Consider the following 24,413-nt stretch of genomic DNA (forward strand, 5'->3'; position numbering starts at 1 on the left):
GCTTCTTCTTAGATCTTTGCTGGTGCCTGGAGGGTGTCCTCACTCCCACTCTGGGTGCTGCTGTGACTTGTGCCACGCAGAAACAGGGCCTGGCTTCCCAGGTGGGCTGTCTGGACAGGAGTGCAGGGGCGTAACTGTTCACGGCATTGCTGTGATGTAGCCCCCGTCCTGGATTCTTCAAGAACAAGGACACACAGGTTCTGAATTGTCGTAGAATTTAGGACACTGTTTTTTGTCAAAGACATTTAAAACTCAAGCTAGAAACAAGTTATTCCCTTTTCTCCAACTGTATTTGCAAATTCTTTGGTCAGTATAAAAGTTCAAGTTCAGTGTCTCCAGATTTAAAAAGCATTCAGCTGTTGCATTGGCCGGGAATCGAACCCGGGCCTCCCGCGTGGCAGGCGAGAATTCTACCACTGAACCACCAATGCTCCTGCTGTCAACAGCTGTGAGGCACCTCCCTTTAACTCCCTTCAACCTCCTTGAGTATATGCTGAGTCACACACAGACTGAGACCAGTCTCTGGTGCTGCCACATCAGCACAGCTGAAAGAACAGAAAGCATAGGCTTCAAAGCAAGAGGGAGCAGGAACCAGAGTGGGCGTGAAGTTGACCTGTTGTCAGGCCTCCAGACAGAAGCTAGAGCTCTAGCAAAAGCACGCTGAGATTCTGGGTGGCTGTCCCCTCTAATGGTCGGGTCTTCCCATTCCCTCCCCTCCTGTGTTGAGCCATTTTACTGCTCTCAGGTTTCACACCATCTTCCTGCTGGTGACTGGCCAAGGCTGAGGGCAGCACTGTGGGTGTCCCTCTCCAGCTGGATACATGAAAATGGCTCCTGCAGTTTCTCTGGAGAGCCCAGAGGCTCTGCCTGGGCTCACTGTGAGCCCAGATTCACAGGCGCCTTTTGGCTGCTGCAGGCCTGCTATGCTTGAGGAGCCTGGCTCTTCTCACAGCATCTCTGTGAGGAAACTGGCCAGGAAGAGCAAAAAAAAAAAAACACTGCACTGCATTGGCCGGGAATCGAACCCGGGCCTCCCGCGTGGCAGGCGAGAATTCTACCACTGAACCACCAATGCTCCAGCTGTTCTCTGGGACATCTGCAGAGGCCTCCTCACTGGGCTGTCTGTAACACTCAGAAGCTCTGGCAAATCACTGGCCCTCATGGGGCTGGTTTGTCAAGTTTGGGTGACAAGACAGGTTTATGTGGATCCATTCTTGCCAGTCATAAGGAGTTACTCTGCTTCTTCCGAAGTTGGGACCTGTGAACTCTAGTGTTCAGCTTCCATTCAAGGTTCTCCTTGGCTCACAGATAACCCTTAGCCCCAGAAACATCAGAGCAGGAGATACCTCACAGGTTATGTGTGCAACTCATTCCTGAAGCACCTCTGCTCCACCATCCACCAGCCTAGGACCTGGCACACAGAAGGTGTTGCATATGACTTGCTGGATAAATCTTTAAACCCTTGTCCAGTCTGTCTGTGAAAAGCCTTGTTGCAGGAGTGGTCACTGTACCACAAGATAGCATACATGTGTTTGAACAGCTCTAATTTCTAGGAAGTTCCTGGCTTAGAGCTGGAACCACAGAAATAGATCTACCTTTTGGACAAAATTCTTTAAGGTAACTAGAAATTCTCATTTATGCAACAGGCAGGCAGTGTACCCACTGAGCCTGTAATGCAAAGCAACCAGAGAAGGAGTCTGAGCAGTTACTTTTTAAAGTTCCTGATGTCTGGCTGCCCTCTGCCCTCTACTAGTTGCTCCTCACACTACCCCCACCCACCACACACACCTCCCAAGCATCTGCAGGCTTCATAAGACAGATGCTTAAGGCTTCTCCCCAAAACCCAAAGGAAACTTCTCCTTTACCATGATGTGAAATCCATTCTCGCTAATTGGATGTGCTGGACCCACCCAGCCAGCCTGTCCTAGTGTATGTCCCTCTTCTCTTTTGTCCACTGAGGTTGATTAGCTGCCTGCCCCTCACCACCTTTGCTCCCACAGTTCCTTCTGTTTCCACCTCCTTCAAGATGGGCTCAAATCCCACTTCTAGGACAATTGTTCTGACCTCTTGAGCCATGGCTCCCATGTTAGCATCTGGTGTCTCATGCATGATTATCCCATGTGAGGCTTCCCACTGCAGAGGTACTGTGAGCTTCTGAAGGACACAGGCTTGGCCTTCATGTTCCCAAGACTCTGAGGGCAGAGATATCAGCTCTTCTCCACATATCTTGAGAGGCATCCCCTGCTCCCCTTGCAGACACATGCTCCTACCTGCTGCTCCTCCTCCCCATCAGCAACCCAATCAGCAATCCACACCTTAAAGGCACCATCTGTCCTTCCTCCCCTTCCCTGTATTACAGAGGCTACTAATGCTTTTCTGTTTAATTCTAGAAACAATCCTATGCTCTCTCTCTTGCTGCCCTGACCACATTCCAGACCCTGTTTATCCTGAGAGATGCACTGTTCTGAAAGGTCTCCTACTATCAAACCAACCCCAGCCCATCTTCTCCAAACTGCAGCCAGTGGTAGCTAATGAAAGCCTAGGTCGAGGATGGCACGCCTTGGCAGGAAAGCTGCTAGGGGTCCTCTTTTCCTTACCTGTCTCCTTCCATCCTCCCAGGCACCTCATCCTCCTCTGTCATCTTGTACCTTCTCAGCACTCCCAGCCTTTGTTCAGGCTCCCTTGTGCTCGACATGCCCCTGCTAAGGTTTGGATGTTGTGTGTCCCCCAAAAAAGTCCATGTATTAGGAGGAGTGTAAGAGGTGGACACTTTTGGAGGTGGGGCCTAGTGGGAGATCCCTAAGACAATGGGGGCACTAGCCCTCCAAGCGATTAAAGGTGCTGTCCCACCACTCCTTGGTCGTTCTCACCAGAGGGCAGTTCAAGGCTGAGCCTGGCTCTGCCCAGCTCTGACTTCCTCTGTGACCCTTCCTCCCAGATGTGTTCCTACTGTTGCCATTCATGAGGTGACACATCCAAAGAGGGCCTTCACTAGAACTAAGCTGATGCAGATGCCATCCCTTTGAACCTCCAGAACTGTGAACATTTTTCTTCATAAGTAGCCTGCCTTCCTCTCTTTAACTTCAATATACCTGTTAATGTTTTTAAAATGGGACTCAAATGGGACCTCCCTGTCAGCCCTCCTTGACACCCAAGGAGAGTTAGCCCATTGCATGTTCTTGTATCTCTGGTAGTATGCACACCACTTTGCTGCAACTACTTTTTTGTACCTGGATCTTGCCCATTAGACTGAGGCCTGATTCCCCAGCACCGTCTTTGGTGTAATGGCACTGATGCAGGGGACTTTGTGGACATATGACTATGAAGTGGAACAAGTATTCAGTCAACATGGTTGATCAACTGATAGTGCATTATATTTTTGGTCCCAAGGAGACATTGATTTGCGTTCTCTCAGATTCCTGGAAGCGAGACAGTGCTGCTGTTCCTCATTCCTTTGTACTCAAAGGGAAACAGCCCGCGGCAGAACTGAGAGGATGTGACCTGACAGCTGACTCCCAATTCCTCTTTCTAAACAGGTCATCTCCCTTCCTCGTCCCAGCCCAGAGTCCACCACAGCAGGTAGCCTGGTCCCACCAATCCCACAGCCCCGTCTCCTCTCTCTCCAGGCTGGTGCGGGAGTTCGTGGCCCAGAACAACACCGTTCAAATCAAGCATGTGATCCAGACCCTGTCTCAGGAGTTTGCCCTGTCCCAGCACCCTCACAGCCGGAAAGGGGGCCTCATTGGCCTGGCTGCCTGCTCCATCGCCCTGGGCAAGGTAGGCCTTCCCTGAGGGACATACACCAGTGATGGCCTTCCCGCTGAGATGCAGACAGCTTTCTTCCCAAGACCAGCGGGGCACTTCGTGCTTCAGACCAGCAAGGCTGCTTTGTGACCTTGCAGCCATGTCCCCAGGCATGGCCCCACTCCTGAGAGGCTGGCTTGGGAAGGGTCTTTGAGCCCATCCCTTGCACAGAGGCTAAGCATCTCCAGACTGCAGGCATGTCAGCTGGCACCACAGGCACAGGACCTGGGGCCTGTCCCTTTCTGAACTGTCTTCTCTTCCTCCTGCCCCATCACAGGACTCAGGGCTCTACCTGAAGGAGCTGATCGAGCCTGTGCTGACGTGCTTTAACGACGCAGACAGCAGGCTGCGCTACTATGCCTGCGAGGCCCTCTACAACATCGTCAAGGTGGCCCGGGGCGCTGTGCTGCCCCACTTCAACGTGCTCTTTGATGGGCTGAGTAAGGTAACCACTCCTCTAGCTGGCTGGCTGTCCTCCATCACCTGCCGTACTTACCTTCAGGGACCTTGGTTCTTGGGGCCCTCTTCCCAAATGCAAGCAGAGCAGCCTAGCATGTTGCGAGGGACACACTCAGTGGCCTCAAATTTTTTTAATGGGCTTATGTTTACAGCCCTTTTCATTTTTCTGTTTATTCATTTTTATTGTACTTTACGAAAGTATCAGTGTTGAACATGCAGGAGGAGAAAAGCTGGTTGAGAAGCACACCACCCCCACCTCCCCGACCCCCCACCTCCCACCCCAGCAGAAGGTGAGAAGGGGGACCCCGCCATCCAGGCTGGACTTCCCCTGCCGAGGAGGCCATGATTATCTGGCTCACAAGTGCTCTAGAAAGAGCTGTCCTACTGCTCTCCTGGGGGCCTCCTTCAGCCCTGTGGAGCGGCCTTCCCCAGAGCCCAGAGTGACTGCAGCCCTGCTGCCCTGCTGCCCTGCTGCCCTGCGGAATGGATGCCACAAGCACGTCTCAGTACCAGCATCGCAGCCGTCCCACTCCCAGCTCCAGGAGTGAAGGGGGGCCTGGCATTTTAAGATGGGGAAGGCTTGGGACAGCCTTCCAACCAAAAGTGACCTTCTGGGCCAGACACAGCGGGGCCTGGGAGAGGGGATCTGGTGCCCCTGTTCCTTAGCCACGTTCTGTTTTGCCGCCCCTCCCCCTTCCCCAGATGTACTGAGGAGAGAGAGGTGCCCACAGGTGTAAGCTGCACCACAGCGTTGGCTGTGGCTTTGCAGTGGCTCCTTGGCTTCCATCTGACTGACCATTGCCTCTGTTTCTCTTCTATTTCTGGGCCTCATAGTTGGCTGCTGACCCAGACCCGAATGTGAAAAGTGGATCTGAGCTCCTAGACCGCCTTTTGAAGGTATCTGTACTTTGTCTCCGCTTTTAGTTTTGGAATCCATTCCTTCTGTCTGTCTGTACAGCTTAGAAATTCTGTCACTGGGAGTGTTCTTTCTAAACTTAAAACATTTTTTAAATGTACATACAGTGAAGCTTACCGGTCAGTGTGCACTTCTAGGACATATGTATAGAGTCCTGTCACCCCCACAATTTAAATACAAAACTGTGACTTTCTCCTGAATGTCCCCTTGTTTTATTGCCCCCACTCAGAGCAAAGGAGTTTACATTCCACACCACTCTTCCCAGACAACGGGGGCTGGTATTGAATCCATACTACAGGGAGCAGGGTTTTGCCATTCATTTAGTTCTCTTGACCTTGATTCCTACTGTTAGTGTCCTTGTTTTGCTGTCCTTTGCACCTCTGTTACCCAGCTCAGGCTCTGTCATTTCCTTCATGGTTCCCTGACCCCTGGAACCAGCCCAGGGCCAGTAAGGCCTTGTCTGTGGCTCTCAACAGCTCATGATGCTTTGATCCACAGGACATTGTGACTGAGAGCAACAAGTTCGACCTGGTGGGTTTCATCCCTTTGCTGCGGGAGAGGATTTACTCAAACAACCAGTATGCTCGGCAGTTCATCATCTCCTGGGTAAAGCTGGGCCCTGGCACACTTCCTCCAGCCACAGAGAGCCTCTGGTGGAGTCACTTCAGATCTTTGTCACACAATTGTCAGTTCCTTTGGCTACAAGAAGCCTCTTTATGATCCCTCTAATAGCCACAGGCACCTGATAATCCAGTAATACTTTATCCAGCTTACCCCAAAGCCCAACTTATGTGCCCCCAAAGGGATATAGTTCATTCCTTGTGCTGGAGAACACCCAGACTTCTGAAGCCAGTAGTGCTGCCTTCAGCTGTCGCACCTTGTCCAGCCTCGTCTGTCCTTCCCCATTCATTCCCTTCTTCCCAGGCATCTGAATCTTCTTGGGGTCCAACTGCCATTCCCCTGCGCATTAAACAAAAAGATCACTCTCACGTGAACACCTAGCAGGGCCCTGACTCGCCGCCTCTGCAGGATCCCCTTACTGCCCATGTCCCAGGGCCATGGCAAGGAGGAGAAGAGGCGCTCATCCTGGGCCAACTCTTCCTTCTCCTTCTTCCCTTGGTCAGATCCTGGTTCTGGAGTCTGTGCCAGACATTAACCTGCTTGATTACCTGCCAGAGATCCTGGATGGACTCTTCCAGATTCTGGGTGACAATGGCAAGGAGATTCGGAAAATGTGAGTGGAGGGCAGGGCAGGCAACAGCCTGCCGGACCCCTGAGGGTGCCCATGGACCCCACACCCTACTGACAGCAGCAGGAGAGCCCAAAACTTGCCCTTTTCATCCTGTGTATGTGCTTCCCTCACCTTCAAACAGTGTCTGTCCAACAAGGGTAGTGAACCCAGAGCAGAAACAGGCCCTGGTGGAGGCTCTTCCAGTCCCAGGTGACACATGCTGTTTTCTTCCTCCTTTTCTCACGGGTAGGTGTGAGGTGGTCCTTGGAGAATTCTTGAAAGAAATTAAGAAAAATCCTTCCAGTGTTAAGTTTGCTGAGATGGCCAACATACTGGTGATCCACTGCCAGACCACAGGTGAGTGCAAGAAGTTCCCATGGTCACCACCACCTCCTCAGAAGCCCCTTCTCTCACTTCTCAGCTTCAGTGAGCAGGTACGAAGGAGCCCTGGTAAGACAGGTAACCAGTGTGACACTGGATCCCAGGAGCATTGGAGTGGTAGGTCTTTATAAGGGTGAGATCCAGATTTCTTATTGATCTAGAAGTCATGTCATTTGGTCTGGGCTGGCATGTAAGATTTGGAGACCTTCTTGCTCTCAGGCTTGGCCTCCTCAGGGAGAACTGGAATGCTCAGAGTCAGGATTGTGAATCCATTAGATTCAGTTGGGCATCAAACCTTAATTGGTTAAAAAAAAATAAGTTGCTTATTATTGGTCATCAAGTCAGCTGGATGTTTTTTCTCCCCTTTGCCAGGCCTGATGGTGCACCTAGAGTCAGCTCAAGGTTGGCTGGAGCTGGGTGGTCTGGGATGGCCTCACTCATCTCAGGGGTTTAGCTAGCTATCAGCTGGGACAGTGGGGGCATTTGGTCAGGTTGTCTCATCCAGCAGGCTAGGCCAGGTGTGTTCATATGGTCTCAGTAGGGTTCCAGGAGGGGCAGAAGTGGGCAAGGTCTCTTGGGGCCTAACTTGAACCAGTCACACCTCCACTGCCATCAGATGCTCTTGGCCAGAGAAGCAAGGCCAGTCCAGAAGCAAGGGTAGGGAGATAGATGAACTGTACTTCTTGCTGAGAGGAGATACAAAGTTGCATTACAGAGAGGCAGGAAAGGAAGGGGAGAGAATCCTGGCTACTTTGATAGGCTAGGCTCGGGATTGTCACTCCCCCAACCTTCTATATAGGTGGGCCTTTAGAAGGTGGGGCACATGCGTAAGGGAGTATTGGCAAGAACAGAGGCAGTGAAGCCCCTGCATTCCCCTGTCCCATCCTGCACTTGGGGTGGGAGGGAGCCGCCCAGCTCTTTGTGCTGACCCTTTTGGAACCCACCAATTCCCTTTTCAGATGACCTCATCCAGCTAACAGCCATGTGCTGGATGCGGGAGTTCATCCAGCTGGCCGGCCGGGTAATGCTGCCCTACTCCTCTGGGATCCTGACTGCTGTCTTGCCCTGCCTGGCCTACGATGACCGCAAAAAAAGTATCCTTCACCCTGGAGAGAAGAAATGCCGATAGCCCCAAAGGAGACTGTGAAGTGCAGGGTCCCTCGAGTGGGGAAGAAGATAGATCCCTTAGGATTCATCACATCTCCAGATAGTCCCTAGCTTCTAGGGAGCAAGAGATAGAGCTGCATGTGAATTAGGAAAGCCAGGCACGCAGAGTTAGTGATGGCTGTTTCCAGTCCTCTCCTGGTCACTTAGAGATCTAGACCAGCTCTCCTGAGCACCAAGCTCACGTTGCTGCACTGCAGGTGGGGGTAATCCTGTTAGTGGGAAAGCCACCAGGGTGGGATGGTATGAGAAAAAAAGATGAGCATCTCACAAGGCACTAGTGTAGCAAGGAGAACAGGAACTTAGGTCACACTGCTGGTCTGCTCTCTGACACAGTCCTGACACAGTCTCTGGGGAGCACTGAGCCCCTGAATAGGAAGACCAGTGGCCTCGGGTTGAAGGAGGACTCCTGCGTGTGGCTGCTCCTTACATCAGTGGACACAGGCATTAAGGAGGTGGCCAATGTGTGCAACCAGAGCCTGATGAAGCTGGTCACTCCCGAGGACGATGAGCCAGATGAGCCAAAGTCAGCAGTACAAAAGCAGACAGAACCCAACCCTGAGGACTCCCTGGCAAAGCAGGAGGGGACATCCAGTGGTGAGTGGACTGCTCCCCACCCCTCACCTTCCATGGAGGGCTCTAGAGACAACTTGCAGAGGTCCTGGGTCTTGCCTTGTGACTTCACTTACATTTGTTAACTCATTTAACTCTGATAACAGCCCAATGAAGTAGAACTGTTACTATCTCCGTTCCTCAGGCTCTGGCAGCTCGTAAGTGGTGGAATTGGAGTAGGAGCCCATGCTCTTCACCCTTACTGCCTCAAAGACCATTGCATCTTGCACTGTATCTTTTTCTGGGTTTAGCCAAAGCGAGTTGTTGATGTTTTGGAGCATGGCAGGAGTACCAGGCTACACAGTGTATTTGATTCTTGGCCATCGACAGCCAGCCGTTCAGCTGCCTCTACCACATGAGTCATTCTCCGGGAAGGAGTGTCAAGAGAACTGGTTTATTCAGTGCTTGGGAATTCTGCCCAAGTCAATGCCTTTAAAAAATACATTACTCTTGTTAGACTCTTCTGGCATTGTTTTCTTGTTTATCCATAACATAAAACCATTTTCATGCTGATTGGGGTCTGGAGTTTGACTCTAAGTGTAATCTATCACTCTGCCATCTTCATGTTTCTTGGACTCTGCCCTCACTGAGCAGTCACAGTCAACTTTTGGGTGATTTCTTCCCTTGCAGAATCAGGCAGAGAGTAAGTTGCTACACACCCTACTCAAGTCTTTAAGGTAACAAGGCCTGGAACCTGCCCCAGGAGCCAAAGAGCTACTAAAGCATTTTCTCCCATTGTCTTTCATGGACTTCTCTTAAACATCTGAACTTGTCTTGAACATCTGAGCGGAGTGTGAGACACACATGCTGCTGGGGTTTGGCTGGTAGAATTGAGCAACATTCCTTGCTGGACCTGTCTCCAGTGTCAAGTTACAACTCTGCCACACTGTTGTGAACCAGAGCTGCAAAACAGCTGGAAGCAGAGCAATAAGCAGCTGGAGCATTGGTGGTTCAGTGGTAGAATTCTCGCCTGCCACGCGGGAGGCCCGGGTTCGATTCCCGGCCAATGCAACTTCTTTATTAACCCTTTTAAGTAGTTTTTCTAAGCATTCTTCAAACAGCTGCCTGCTCAGGAAAGCATTACCCTAAACCACGATACATTCTAGCTCTGGGTTTTACTTCCCCTTAAACAGCATTTCAGCAGATGAAAAGTACACTTTATAGTAGTTACCAGGAATGGCAACAGCAAATTTGACAGCTTCTCATGCACCCTTAGCCCTGCTCAGCTCATAACTAGTCACCCATCTTTTACCAAGATGAGCAGGAGAAAGTCCCAGCAAGCCAAGAGACAGTGATGGGCAAGCTCATCCCAGCCTCCCCTACTTAGTTTTCCCTTTTTTGTTCTCACTCTTTGGGCCCTTCTCCATCTGGCTGCAACAGGATCCTCCTGACTGGTCTTCCTCTTTTAGTGTTTGTCTTCCGAGCTCAGTCTGTGCTGATGCAGCCACAGCAAATGCTCTTCAGACAAGCCCCCCACCCCCCGCACACACACACACACACAGGTGACTAGTTATGAGCTGAGCAGGGGTAAGGGTGAATGAGAAGCTGTCAAATTTGCCGTTGCCATTCCTGGGAACTACTATAAAGTATGCTTTTCATAACCTCCAGTCTCTTCCTCCTTCCCTAACCACAGGGCAACCTCTCCTTTGTGCCCCATGCTACAGCTCTCACCTGGCCCTGCCACTGGTGGTAGGGCACAGGCCCAGCCCAGAGTCCTTTCCCTACGTCTGAGTTCTTGTAGCACTTTCTATATTCAGCCTGTCATTCTTCTGACCCCCAACATTCCCTCATTGTCTCAGATGTCACAGCAAATATTCTGGAGTTCAAATAACCTGCCTGTGAGTCCTGGATCTGCTCACTACATACCTCTTCCCCTTGAGCAGCTGCTTAGCCTTTCTAAGGCTTAGGTTCCTTATTTGTTAATTAGGGTGTTAATGATAATACTTTACCATAATGTGGTTGTGAGTTTCAAACAAAATTTTTGCATGTATGGCATGTGGCAGACAGGATCAGATGCTTTAGCATTGTTGCTCCTCAGCTTGTGATAGGGTTGTGTCCCAATAAACCCATCGTGAGTTGAAAATATCATAAGTCAAAACTATATTTAATACTTCTCACTTCCCAGACATCCCAGCCTAGCCTATTTTAAACATGCTTAGAACACTTACATCAGCCTACAGTTCAGCAGAATCATCTCACACAAAGCCTATTTTATAACAACGTGTTGAATGGCTCGTGTAATTTATTGAATACTTTACTGAAGGTGGAAAACAGAATGGCAGTGTGTGGGTATGCTTTCACACCATCATAAAGTTGAAACACCATTAAGTGGAACCCTGGTAAGCCAGGGACCGTCTGTGTTAGTACAGTAAGGTACTCGGCTGGGCTTTTACTCTCTTGTTTCTTATCAGCAGCATCACTCAGCTAGTAATGGGCTCATGGTGGGTTCTGAATGAAGTCCATAGAGGGTCAGGGATAGAAGTTCATATGGCAAGTGAGGAACAGGGCTGTAAATAGGATTTCCAGTGGAGGCTGTGACCTTCATGGTGCACATATAATGAAATCTATCTATTTGCAAAGCCGAGACTGGACTGGGTTTTCAGTACCTTTTGTGGACACTGCAAGCACAGGTGGATCAGACCCCAGACCTGCCTGCAAGGAACTCGGGGACAGATACAGACAAGTGATTGTGACACTGGGCACAGTCGCCAAGGACCAAGGGCTCAGGGGAGGGAGTGTCAGTGTTGCTTGGGGTGACCAGGCCCAGCTTCAGAGGGTTTTCAAAACAAACCTTTTCTTTCTCCTTAGCTTCTACCCCCCCCCATCCCCATTTTAAAAATTCTGATTATAACAGAAATACGAGTTCCCTGCAGAGATTTTGGGAAGAACAGAGAACTCACTGTACCCTCACACAGAAATAATCACTGCCACTTTGGGGGATATTTATTTTCAGTTTTTTAAAATGCATTTGCATATTGTTTGTGGCTTTTTACATTGCACTTTTTTTACAGTGTAAGACTTAGTGACTTTAGTATATTCTCAAGTTTGTACAGTCATCAGTGATATCCAATTCAAAACCATTTCCATCATCCCAAAAAGAAATTCTTTGTTGACATTCCTCATTCCCCTCTCCCAGTTCCTGACAACTCTATTCTGCTTTCTATTCCTATGGATTTACCTTCTGAACATTTCATAATTAGAATCATGCAAAAGGTACCCTTTTATATTTGGCTTCCTTCACTGAACATAACATTTTCAAGGTTAATTCATGATGTAAATTATTTCAACAATTTGTTCTTTTTTATGGCTGAATAATATAATCCATTGTATGGATAGATCACATTTTGTTATCTGTTCATCAGTCGATGGACATTGGGGTTATTTCTACTACATTTGTGGAAGTCACAAGCAACATGTATTGACTATCTCCTTTTTAGCCAACACTGTATAACTAGGCATCTTAATAAAATTGGTCTCTGGAATAGATAATGCAAATATTTCTTTTACTCGAATAAGTTTGCTTTCCTGTTAACCTAAAATACTTAAATCATTCCTTAAGCTAGATGCCATAATTCATTTAACTAACCTTCTATTATAAATCATTTAGCCACTTTTGATTTTATCTTAATCTTATAATCCTTGCTAAAAAGAGCATTTATGTAGCAAAATCTTACAAATATCCGTAATTATTTTCTAAGGATAAATTCTTAAATTTTTAAGGCTTTTGATACATGCTGCCAAATGCCTTTCAGCTTGTTTAAGCCATTTTCCAATCCTGTCCAGCCTGACATGGGCTTCAGTGGTTCCCTGGAAGAGAAACCAGGTACAGGAGCCCTGTGTCCTGGGACATGGAATCACATGGGAAGTTTTAGGGCAGGAGGGGAACACACAGTGGAATTCAGTAAGGGTACTGGACAGGGCGAGATCCAGCAGACAGGCCTGCCCTCTCAGAGCTGGCTTTTCCACTGGGGGAAGGCACACAGTGAACAAGATTGATAGCCTGGTAAGTACATTTGACAGTGTGTATCAAGAGCCCTCAGTATTTGTCCTTAGGAATTTGTCCTTAAGAAATAACTATGGATGTAGGCAATTCTTTTCTTTTTGAGAGTTTTTAAGACAGTAAATACCATAGGAAACCCCAAGCATGGAGCGGAAGGCTGCAGAATGGAGGGTGTAATTTTAAACAGGGTTGTCATGGAAGGATGTGATATTTGAGCAAAAACTGGAGGAGCCAGGGAGTGGACCGTGGATGGCAGGTGTTCCGAGGGTGGGGTGTACCTGGCAGAACCACAGAAGAGCAGAATGAATAGTCATGTACAGAGCAGAGAAGGGGCACAGTGACACCAGAGAGGAACGGGGGACCTGTTAAGCAGGCCTCTGTGGCACTGAAAAAAATCTGGCTTTTACTTTGGAGCGTATGACGACATGGTGGGTTTTGAGCTAAGGAACGCAGGGCCAGAACTACATTTACAAATGGTAAAGTAACTCACCAAGAAGCCCAGGCACAAGCCATGCAGCAATGTAGACAGGACACCATGGTCCTTTGCAGGGAGTAACCTTCTCAAAGGGGAAAGGTCCTCTGCGAGAGGGTTCCCCATGCAGAGTCAGGAGAAGGAGACAGGATGACTGGAGGATGGAGTCGCCATTTACTGAGGAGGGAGGAAGAGCAAGGAGCAGGTTAGTGGGAGAAGAATGTGCTGCATTTGTGACGCCTGTGAGACAGGTGAAGGAGGCCCTGGAGCAGGCAGTCTGGTGTGCGTGGGAAGGGGCTGGGCTGCTCACCAGAATTCACAGCATAGAGGCGTGCAGAGCCGGGAGGATGCCGAAGGAGCGAGTGTGGGGAGGGCGAGGAGGGCCAGGCCTGGCTAGGGCCATGCCAGCCTAGAGAATGGGGCGCTGAGGAGGAACCAGCTGAGTAGATGGGAGGACATGGCCCTGGGGCAGGAGGAAGCCAAGTGCAGATTTTCCTGGAGAAGGCAGTAATCGGCTGTCGGTCAGCACTGGCTGATGAGGAGGGTGAGGACTCAAGGGTATTGGGCCAGGCATGTAGAGCTTTAGTGACTGGACCGGCTTCAGTGGAGCCATGGGAGAAGAGGGTGACAAGAGTTGGGGGAGAGGAGTGGGCACAGCAAGGGCCAAAGTCCTTCAGAGGATTGACCTGCCAAAGGGGGCAGAGGACGGAGTGAGAGCTGAGGGGAGATGGTGAGGTCAAGAGAGAATTCTTTCTTTTCTTTCTTTCAGACAGGATCTTGCTGTGTTGCTCGGGCTAGCCTTGGACTCCTGGGCCCAAGCAGTCCTCCCGCCTCAGTTTCCTGAGTAGCTGAGACTAAGGTGCCCACCACTGTGCCCAGCTCAGGCTTTTCATTTTTTAATTGGAGAGATTCGGGCAGATATGTTAGTTTCCGGCTTCTGCTGTAGCAAAATTCCACAAGCTTATTTGTTCTCCCACTGTTCAGAAGGTCAGCATCCTAACATGGGTCAACAAGACTGTGTTCCTTCTGCATCCTCTTGGAAAGAGTCCATTTCCCTGCCCTTTCCAGTTTCTAAAGTCTACCTGCATTCCTGGGTTCATGGTCTCACCCTACATTGTCATTAAAACCCAAATGGAAGAGGCTGGCCGATGTACTGTGAGTGTAGGATCTGGGATCTGCTGCCAATGGTTCACCATTTACCAGCTGTGTGACATTCAGCCAGTTGCTTAATCTCCATGCCTTGGTGTCCCCACCTGTGAAATGGAGATAATAATGCAACTTACTGGAAGGTGATTAAAAGAACTAAAGTAGTTTGTAAATCGCCTAGAAAACTGCCTAGTACATAGGAAGTGACAGTAACAGCAGCGGATGGGCCAGTTCTTCTCCTACGCTTGCCCAGTCCTGGTACTTCTGTCCTCCCATCCATTATCCCACCTTGATTCGTTTGAAGCACAGTTTTGACACCATTATATTTCATCTCTGTGTATGTTTCTAATGTGTGTTTCTATTGGTGGAGGGAAATTTGAGGAAAAAGCAGGGCATTTGTCTAATTTCAATTATCTTACCCAAGATACTTACTAATTATAAAGAAAAAAATGCTCCTTTTATAAAAATTCTCACAGTATCGTCATCACACCTCAGGAAATTAAAAATAAGTCCTAAATATTATCAGATATCCATTCAAGGTTCTTATTCCCTGTGGACTCCAGTTTGAGTCAGGAACTTGCTGCATACATTGTAGTTGGTTGATATGTCCCTTACATTACCTATTCTCCCCATTCCTTAAAATTTGCTTTTTCAGAAACTGGATTATTTGTCCTGTAGTTTTTTCCACTGTTTTTGTCATGATCAACTGTCCCCTGTATTCCTATTCCCCGTAAACTGTTAGAATTATTCATTCATGCTTAAGTTCAAAATTTCTTGGCAAAAATGCTTGGTAAGAAATTCTTGGGGCTGGGGCTCTAGCTCAATGGTAGAGCACTTACCTAGCACATGTGAGGCACTGGGTTCGATCCTCAGCACCACAAAAAAAACAAATAAAGGCATTGTGTCCATATACAACTAAAAAATATATTTTTAAAAGTATTTTTAAAAAATAAATTCTTGAACAAGACCCACAAGCAAAAGTTATCAGCATATTTAAACATATAAAACCCTAAAAAGCTGCAGCTCAGGAGAATATGTTGGCAATGCAGTTCACGGTCGGGGTCAATCTCCAACACAAGAAATAGCTCCTCTAAATCAGGAAGAGAAAACGCAGTGGGAGAGGAATGTGAAAGCCCATGCCAGACCCACCTTTCCTTCATGTAACAAGTGCTTCCTAGCTTTTAGGATGTGCGGGAACCATTTTAAACACCTGACAAATGTTGGCTCCTTTATTGTCCTAACAAGCCCATGGTATGGGTACTGTCATTGTCCTTATTGCCCTCAGTGTGCAGGGGAAGAAGGGGAGGCAAGGTCAGGCAGCTTGCCCAGGATCACAGCTATCTTCACGGCAGCCAGGGCCCAAACCCAGGCAGAGGGGCTCAGGAGCCCTCCTAATAAGCACAGTGTCATTCTGCAGCTCTCTTAGGCGGGGATTAATACAGAAGGGCAAAGGAGATGCTCCGTGGGAGTGGGAATGAGGATTTCAAAGGGAAGCAAGTTTTCCTTCTTGCTCCTCAAGTTGCCAACATTGAAAAGATGGCTGGTATCTCGGGGTGAGGCTTTGAGGGAGTGACTGCTCTTTCCTTTCTGGAAGCCCATATGAGTTGGTAGCAGCGTGACAATAGCTGTTCAAATACAGTAACTGAGCCTTGCCCTCAGCATTCCCATTCAACAGGGAGACCTCGTGTGGAAGGAACCATGGAGAGCTGAATGAGCAAAATGCCCAGGCAGTCCGAGTGGATCAGGGCTCGGCTCTGACGTCCTGTGACTTTACCTGTGAATGTGAGTGTTCCTGTAAGACGGGGCGAGCCTGCAGGGGCTGAGAGCCCCGGCTGCTGTTTTACCTTCCCAGGCCCTGGTCCAGCAAATCGAGCCCCTTCCACCTGAGCCATATCCCCAGAGTGCCTCTGGGCAGGTGGCAGTGCAGACCTCTGCTATTTTAAAAATAAAGGCCCCCTTTACTAAAGAAGAAGAACCATGGCCCACTCCTAGAGTGGCATTGCTTAGAGCTTTGATTTGTTTGGACTTTTTAGAATATGTTTTATTTTGTGTTATTTTAAGAGGCCAAGGCTTGTCATTTCAACAACAATATAAAGATAGTTTTTCCTTATAGTTGAACTGAATAAATATCAGTGGATCCATAATGATATAAATAAATAAATAAATGGAAGAATGGTAGAGAAGGGATCTTCCTAACAGAAGAATCCTACTTAATAAAAGGAAAACAGAAACCACATTAGGCAATACTACACTGGTATTTGTTATAGGCAGGCTCCACCAATTAATGCTACAATCAACTGGTGGAAGGATGTTTGAGGGAAAAGCAGGGCATTTGTCTGATTTCAATTATCTTCCCCAATATACATACTAATAATAAAGAAAAAAAGTAACTTCACAGGGAGAACTCCAGCAGACACTGCCTCCATCCAGTGATAAAGTCAGCCTCAACAGTGAAATAGGCCAGAGAGACACCATGTGGCCCCTGATAGGCTGCACTGTAGGTCCAGAATTTCCATAGCATTCTTTAGAAGAAATGACTAACTTTAGTCCACTCAGGAAACATGAGAAAAAAGCAATCAGAGAGACATTCTGCAAATAACTAACCCATACCTCAAAGGTGTCGATGTGAGAAAAGTGGTTATATTCAAGTTAGGTGTGTAGTGGAGTCTGCTACCAAAATTCCCCAATTAGGAAAATAGATAATAGGATCTAGATCAAGCAGTGTAGATGTTATCAGTCCCACTTTATTGATGCCTATTCTGGACATTTCCTTTAAATGGAATCATAGGGTGTGATCTTTCACTTAGAATAGTGTTTTCCAAGTTCATCCATGTTATGACATGTATCAATAACTTCATTCCTTTTTACTACTGAGTAATACTTCATTTTATTTATTCACCAGTTGATAGGCATTTGGGTTGTTTCCATTCTTTGACTATTGTAGATAATGCTGCAGTGAACATAAAGTACAAGCTTCTGTGTCTTGGAGTATATGTAGGAGTGAAATTGCTGGTTCACATGGCAACTTTATGTTTAGCTTTTTGAGGAACTGCCAGGCTGTTTCCCAAAGAGACTGCATCATTCTCTAGCCTCTCTAGCAATGTGTAAGGGTTTCTAGTTCTCCACATTCTCACCAACACTTGTTATTATTATCTTTCTTTTTTATTTTAGCAATACTAGTGAGAGTAAAGTGGTATCTCATTGTGAACTTGATTTGAATTCTCTGATGGCTAGGGATGTGAAGTATCCAAAAGTCATTTAACATCCATTGCTCTCAGGCCAGCACTCCCTTGTAAAATACTGTGTTTAGCCCTGGTTTCCCCTCCTTGTGAGTTCTCTGTTCCTAGAAGCTTACAGGTCTGGGTACTATCCCAAGAGCTGTGGGCAGTGAGTAGGCTTGGGTCTTCATCACTCCAGAGCCCCGCTCCTTTTCAGGAGCCTGAATCAGTATGTGGGGCTGGAGAGGAACATCTTGAGTGTCCCTGTAACCAAGATCTAATTTCTTCAAAAGAACAAACAGCCTTTCATGTCATCTTGTTCCTCTTCCTGTCCCAGGAGGTCCAGATAGTTCCTGTGACTCCAGCTTCAGTAGCAGCATCAGTGTCTTCCCTTCAGCCTGGTAAGTGACCTGTTCCAGCCAGAAGTGTTTGTGGAAAGCAAGAGGCCTACATCTTTCCTGGGTGCAAGAGACTGTAGTGAAGACCCAAGGCAAAATGCCTAAGGCCAGTATTTTGGGGGCACCATGTCCACACAGGAGCTAGTCAGTGAGGGGACCTGAAGGACACTGGGCGAGCCCACCCTACCCAATTCCTATGGACAGATGGTCTTCAGTGAGGAATTAGAAGCTATTTGGTGTCAAAAACTGCAGATTTTAAAAGTACAGCGAATGCATATGGTGCCAGCAGTGGGATACTTGCAGGTGCCTCTTCCCAGCACCTTTTGCTTTCCCAGAAGTTGACAAGACCAATGAGCGGAAATCTTTTGGATGACAATCTGGGCACAGGCAGGTGTGGGCCCCAAGGCTACTGGTTAGACTATAGGCCAAGAACTGTCCTCAGAGCTCCCAGGGTACTGTCATAGCCCAGCCTTCCACAAGGGGGCAGTGCAGCCAAGCAGCAAAATATTTGCCTTCTTGCCAATTCTACTTCTCCCTATAGGATATGAGATCCTCTGTGGAAGGAACTATCACTGTTTTGTCCTGATCTTGGTCTCCTGGACCTGCCCCCATCACTGTTTCTTTGGGTGGCTGGACTGGGTATGCGTTTCTTCCTCTGAATGTGGTGTTGAATCTGGTCTGGGGAGTCAGTCACTCATGAAGAGAAAATAGGCACTTAACCCCAAGATCCTTTGAATTTTCCCTTCTTTTATTTTATTTTTTAATTTATTTTGATCTCTGAGGACCTGAGCATGTTTTCCAAGAACACACGTACTGATTATAAACTTGCACCCCTACGGCCTCTCCCACAGTGGACAGCAGGTTGGGAAATACTGGTCATTCACTTGATTCTAGTTGTCATGCATTTCCAGAGCACCTGCCTATGCACAACCCCACAAATTCTAAGATAAAGAAAGGCCACTGGAGGTGCCCCTGAACTTGAGGCAAACAAGTAGCCAGGAAGTTACCAGAAAAGGGAGCAAATGCAGAAGGTGTTGGGAAGACAAGTCATGCTAAGGCATGAGGAGGCTCCTGGCAGTGAACCCAGCAGGTGCTTCTGACGCCCAGCCCTGTGCTATATCCTATGTTGGATCGCTTTGATATGCTTATATTTCGATTCCAGGGTCAGCAACATTATCTCTATTTTAAGGACAGGAAAGAGTGGGAGAATAGGAGCTACAATGTAGAGAATGGACTTTAGGTAGGGTTCAGGTGGGCATAGATGGGCTGCGGAACCACCACATTCGCATGGATGTGAAGGAGCAGTGGCTTAGACTGAGAAGAGGGCAGTATTTGAAGGTGGAATTTCCAGAATTTGCTGATGGATGAAATGGAATAGAAGGAGAGTGGTGAGGGAAGAATAATTTCTAGGTGTTTAGCTTGGGCCAAACTTAGGATATCCTAGTTTACTTCCAAGTTGGGCTGGGAGAGCAGGTGTGAGTGGGGTGGTCCAGTACTCTGTTCTAGGTCGCTCTGAGCATACCCAGGAGAGGTTGTAAAGGTGGCTGGATTCTGGAGCTCAGGGTAGAGGTATGGGCAAAGATGTAGGAGACCCAAGAGTCCTGCAGAGGGTTCGGCTTTGGTCTTAGAGGCTGTGAGAGGCAGTGTTGTAAGTTGGAGTGACAGGTTCAGATCTAGGATTTAGAAGCTCACTCTAGCATTAGAAAAGCCTATTGTAGGCTTGTCACTTTAATCTAGGCTACACAGATTGTCACATTTTGAGGGAGTGGTGATAAGATGTAGGGGGAGGGGAAGGAGAGGCAGAGGTGGCATAACTGATGGACTGTGAAGGTGGCATGACCCTCTGCAGCCTCACATGGGAACCTGTGCTGCCCTCGCTGGGACAAGCCTACAGGAGGCCTTCACTCCTGTGCTTAGGCAGGAACCACCTAATTGGAGCCCCATTTGGGTTTATACCTGTCATTCAGGAGCCACTGCTGAATCCTACCCCTTTAACATAAAAAAAAACAGACCAAGAATCAGTCATTTAGGGCCTGGGGCTGGGGCTCAGTGGCAGAGTGCTTGCCTCGAACACATGAGGCCCTGGGTTCAATCCTCAGCACCACATAAAAATAAATAAATAAAATAAAGGTATTGTGTCCAACTACAACTAATAAATAAATAAAACAAAACAAAAAAGAATCAAGAATCAGTCATCTAGCACTTCTGACTCCTGTGGTGGCAGCAGAGCTCTCTGAGCCACCAGCCATGCTAGGAGGAGAGCAACCCTGCTAGTTGTGAAACCAGAGCTGGGGGCTCAGGCCTACCGCCTTCTTCCCCCAGTGACACTGCCAAAGGAGACCGGCTTGGGCAGAACGGCACCGTCCAGAGTGACACAAAACAGAACTCACACTGCCACTGTCCAGGTGCGTCGCTTGCCCGAGCACCACCTGCTGTTGCCAGTTCCACTCAGTTCTCACCAGCCAAGGGCAGCAGCCAGAGTGCAGACTCCTCCAGGAGCAGAAGGCATTTCTGCCTGGCAAAAACTGCCAGCAATGTGATGGTCCTCAGTCTTCGTGGTTTTGGGCCTAGGAGAGTCCAAGGAAGGTTGTGGATCCCCTTCCTTTAAAAATGTACGTCCAAAACTGAACCCGCTTTCAGGGGCTCAGGAATCTCCTTGAAGACAGTCCCTATACCCCAGATTAGAAAAGAAAAAAGGGATTCCTCACTTGGACTAAAACACAGAGAGAAATCACCAGATCAACTTGAGACCATGAGCCTCCTCCCTTGTCCTCATCTGTCCTCTCTCCTGGGACGCTGCAAAAGCCCTGGAGTCCCAAGCCTAGTCACCTGGGAGAAGTAGTGGGTGATGGAGTCGCTTTCAGTCTGGGGAAACAGCCGCCTTATCTCCAGTTAGAGGATTCAGATCCTCCATCCTCCAAAGCAAGGGAAGTTCTCAGAAAGTTGAAAACTGACCTCCCTGGGGAGGGTCGGAAGAGAAGAAACAAGATGGAGGAAGCATGCTTGAAGCGAAGGCAAGGGTAGAGAGAGGAGTTGCCGCCACTGTCTTTCTGCACGCTGGGCACACTCCTCCTGGGAGAGCTCGGGGTGGTGAGCCGCAGGAGTATGAGGTATAAATGAGTTGAAGTCATGAGAAGCAAGGAGCAGCACCTGGCACACAAAAAAGCTAGAACCAGTTCTCTAGCACTTTCTGACTCCTGGTGGAAGGAGATCTTGTGGCAGCAACACTATCTGAGCCATGGTAAAGAGTCTTGGCTACACTTTTATCCCCTTTGTACAAATGAGGAGACAGACCAGAGAGACTGACTTCTTGCCCAAAGCCAATCAGCTAGTTAGTGACCAAGTTGAAATGCTAGCCAGGTTTGTCTAGCTCCAAATTCCCTGCAGTTAGCTTTGTTAGTCATGGTTAGAGAGTTCCAGAAGTGTTTCAAGTTTGCCTCCCTGACTCACTTGACAGGGGCTCTTGAACAGGTTTGCCGCGTGAACAGTATTCCCTCTAGCAGCCAGGGTTTGCCAAGAGCCATGGTGTCATCGGTGATATTCAATACAGTTCTCCTGGTAGAGCTGACTGCCCTATGTGTAAGCAACCAGAAAGACCTAGGAGTCCGTGCTTCTCAACTTTAAGTAGCTACTGATTGAAAAAATTACATGATGATCGTGTATTTTAAAAAGGCAACTTCGAATTCAGAAACAACTCTGTTTTTAGATTTGTCTGTTTTCTAATTTGATTAGAGATGTAACACATGTACCATAAAAAGTGAGCCATTACAGAGATAAAGTGGTGTCTCCCAGTGAGAACCATGGGGACAGATTATTATTCATTGGTACTATCAGAAGCATTATTTGGGAAGTCTGTATTTTAAGCACCATGTGCTTGGAAATCGTAGTGCATATGTGTGCAAGACACTCGTTATGAGATGCTTTATGAGAAAATGCTTGGTGAAAATGGGGTTTTGCAGACACCTTGAAATAACTCAGAAGCCCCCAGGAGTGGCTTGTCTAGACTTCTTGGAACCGATGTAGAGATGTATTTTAAACCTTGCCTGAGCTCCCTTCTGTTCTTGATGGGTAAGGTTAGCCAGGGCGGAGGGTGCCACATCTGACTTCAGCCAAGCAGAGAGGAGCTGAGCACAGTACCCTGTGTTCCCCCCTGAGATTGCGCAGAGCTCAGAGGAGCCAGCCCCGCCCAGTGGAGCAGCTGCCTGCTCAAGGGCATTTGGGATCCTGATCCACCCTTTCCCCACTGCTGAGATCAGTCTCAGCCCAGTCAGTCACCTGCTTCTCCTGACCTTCATCTTTAATTAGCCAAGGGAAGAGACCCAGGGAGGATGTCTCCAGCCACAGGAATGAGCTCTTAGTACTTAGCCTTTTGGCCTTGGCCAGTCTCTGGCCTCTGCACCCAGGTTTGCTCATCGGTGCACTGAAGGATTGAGTTGCATCAACTGTGAGGTCCCTTTTAGTTTTAAAGTTCTTGTGGATTGAGGACAATACCTGTCTCACTATCAGTCCAAAGACACCCCTACCCAGGGAGGTGTGCTGTGGTTGGCATTTGCTGTGGGGAAGGCCCTAGAATGTCAGTACGTACAATGCTGCCAGTTCACACATGGCTCCATGAAGTCCTTCCTTTATTATGTGGCCCTGACACAATGCCACCTGAAAGAGATGCCACCATGGCTGGCCAGAAGCATCTCAGGTCTACCAGTAGTTGGAGCTCTGCCTTTCTCCCCACATGGAACCTTTGACTGCCCTTCCAGCAAGAAATTACACTGGAAAGTGTGAGATGAACTTCTTCCCCCAACACCAGGTGCTACCAGGTCTTCCCTGGCCAAAGAAGGACTGTGTGCACTGGAGCTGCTTTTATCTGTCCCTCCCTAGATATGGTTGAGGGTGACGGTGCCATGATCTCCTGAGCCTGCCACCCCTGCTAGAAGATAGTGCCATGTGGTGGGTAGGTCCTCTCTGGAGTCAGACTACTCAGATTCAAATTGCTGGCACCACCATTTCTTGGCTATGTAACCTTGGCCAGGTCACCTAATGTCTGTGCTTCAGTTCCCTTATCCCCAGAGTGGAAGTAACATGACTTAGCCATAGGGCTGCAGAGAGAACAACATGGGGCTTGCAGATAAAGTGCTGCACAGAATGTTGGTCATTACCATGCCTGTTACCAAAGCCCTTACTCCCCCCAGCTCCAAGGTTATACAACCACTGACCTGCCTGGAGGTGGGGGTGGGGTGTGGAGCCTGGCCTTGTCCCCGCCAGCAGCTCTAGGGCAAGGCCATTGCTAGACCCCTGCAGTTCTGAATCCCCCAGGTAAATCAAACTTACAAGGCCTTCCTCCAGGGGGCTAGTTTTGCTGAGATGTGGCAGTGGTCTTCCAGGAACAGGGTACTCCTGACACCTGGACACCATGTAGCAGCAACCTTCAATGGCTCCTGCTAGAAAGCCACTAGCCTTGCCTCAAGGCGCAGGGTCCAGAAAGGAAAGGCTAAGTCGGGGTGGTCTCCCTCACAAGTTGTGTGAAGCCCTAGGTTGCTGTGAGTGTCTCTGCCTCTGAGACAGTGCTGCTCTATCCATGAGATTCCGGCCCCAGGAGAAGAGCTAAGCCCAAGGGGACACACAGGAAGGAGCTCTGTAGGACACCAGCCCCGCTAGGGAAAGAGAGACCTGGAGATAAGACAGGGAGTGCTGGCCATAAGCAAAGGGAGAGGGGCTGACCATCAGGAACTTATCAGAGCTGATAAGGAAATGCTGAGGAAGCCCTGGTGGGATTGCTGTGCTGGCTGCAGAGCACCTGATATGTAGCTGGTCCAATCTGGGATGGGTTGTGAGCAGAAAATGCCACTGGATATCAAAGATGAGGACACCAAGAACAACCTGAAGTGTCTCATTAGTAATCTTTATGTTCATTATATTGATTGTATGTTGAAATGCTAATAATTTGGATATATTGGGTTAGTTAAAATTAGTTTCACCTGTTTCTTTTTCCTTTGATATTGGTACCAAGGATTGAACCCAGGGGTGCTTAACCATAGCCACATCCCCAGCACATCCCCCTGCCCCAGCTTTATTTTTAATTTTATTTTTTTGGTATGGGGCCTTTCTCTTAAGTTTTGAAGAGTTTTCTCTGAAGCTGGCTTTGAACTTGTGATCTTCCTGCCTCACCCTCCCAGGCTGCTGGGATTACAGGTGTGTGCCACCATGCCCAGCTCCTTTTCAATTTAAAACTAGAAAATGTAGAATCCCGTATGTGGCTCACCTTGTGTATCTTGGACAGTGAGCACAAGAGATCAAGTACGGGCCTGCGCCTGCCGCCCTGGACCCATCTGCACTTTGCTTTCCCTGTGTCTTAGGCTGCCACAGCATTTAGATGTTTTGATATCCTCAGATGACACTAGGAATTTCCAGCCACATGACTCCTGAGGAAATCACAGAGGCTGCTCCCCTCCTCACAGAGGCTCCATTCTGGGCTCTGTCACTATGTCACACCCAGATTTCCTGGCCCCCTGAGTATGGACATGCCCATTCTCACCCCTGAAACAGGCTCTGGGGGGCCATCAGATTGTATTAAATAGCAATTCTGCCTAGCTGTTGCAGAGCTCAGAATCCTACCCT

General features: G+C 48.4%; 1 protein-coding gene and 3 non-coding genes across 5 annotated transcripts in view; 2 read left to right on the forward strand and 2 right to left on the reverse strand.

The window, feature by feature from the left end:
- Window positions 1-24,413, forward strand: part of Vac14 (VAC14 component of PIKFYVE complex) — a 101,857-nt gene that overhangs the window by 10,919 nt on the left and 66,525 nt on the right. For both annotated transcript variants that reach the window (XM_026399290.2, XM_026399291.2), the window contains exons 2-10: window positions 3,627-3,777; window positions 4,082-4,249; window positions 5,098-5,160; window positions 5,678-5,785; window positions 6,304-6,413; window positions 6,661-6,767; window positions 7,751-7,885; window positions 8,400-8,552; window positions 17,741-17,804. In XM_026399290.2, coding sequence (XP_026255075.2) covers window positions 3,627-3,777; window positions 4,082-4,249; window positions 5,098-5,160; window positions 5,678-5,785; window positions 6,304-6,413; window positions 6,661-6,767; window positions 7,751-7,885; window positions 8,400-8,552; window positions 17,741-17,804 — 1,059 coding nt within the window. The remainder of the gene's footprint in view (window positions 1-3,626; window positions 3,778-4,081; window positions 4,250-5,097; window positions 5,161-5,677; window positions 5,786-6,303; window positions 6,414-6,660; window positions 6,768-7,750; window positions 7,886-8,399; window positions 8,553-17,740; window positions 17,805-24,413) is intronic.
- Trnag-gcc (transfer RNA glycine (anticodon GCC)) lies at window positions 361-431 on the reverse strand. The gene has a single exon. It is a non-coding gene; the product is annotated as a tRNA-Gly (tRNA).
- Window positions 1,005-1,075, reverse strand: Trnag-gcc (transfer RNA glycine (anticodon GCC)). Its single transcript has one exon. It is a non-coding gene; the product is annotated as a tRNA-Gly (tRNA).
- Trnag-gcc (transfer RNA glycine (anticodon GCC)) lies at window positions 9,508-9,578 on the forward strand. Its single transcript has one exon. It is a non-coding gene; the product is annotated as a tRNA-Gly (tRNA).

Source organism: Urocitellus parryii, chromosome 15 (assembly GCF_045843805.1).
Source record: "Urocitellus parryii isolate mUroPar1 chromosome 15, mUroPar1.hap1, whole genome shotgun sequence".
Taxonomy (NCBI): Eukaryota; Metazoa; Chordata; class Mammalia; order Rodentia; family Sciuridae; genus Urocitellus; species Urocitellus parryii.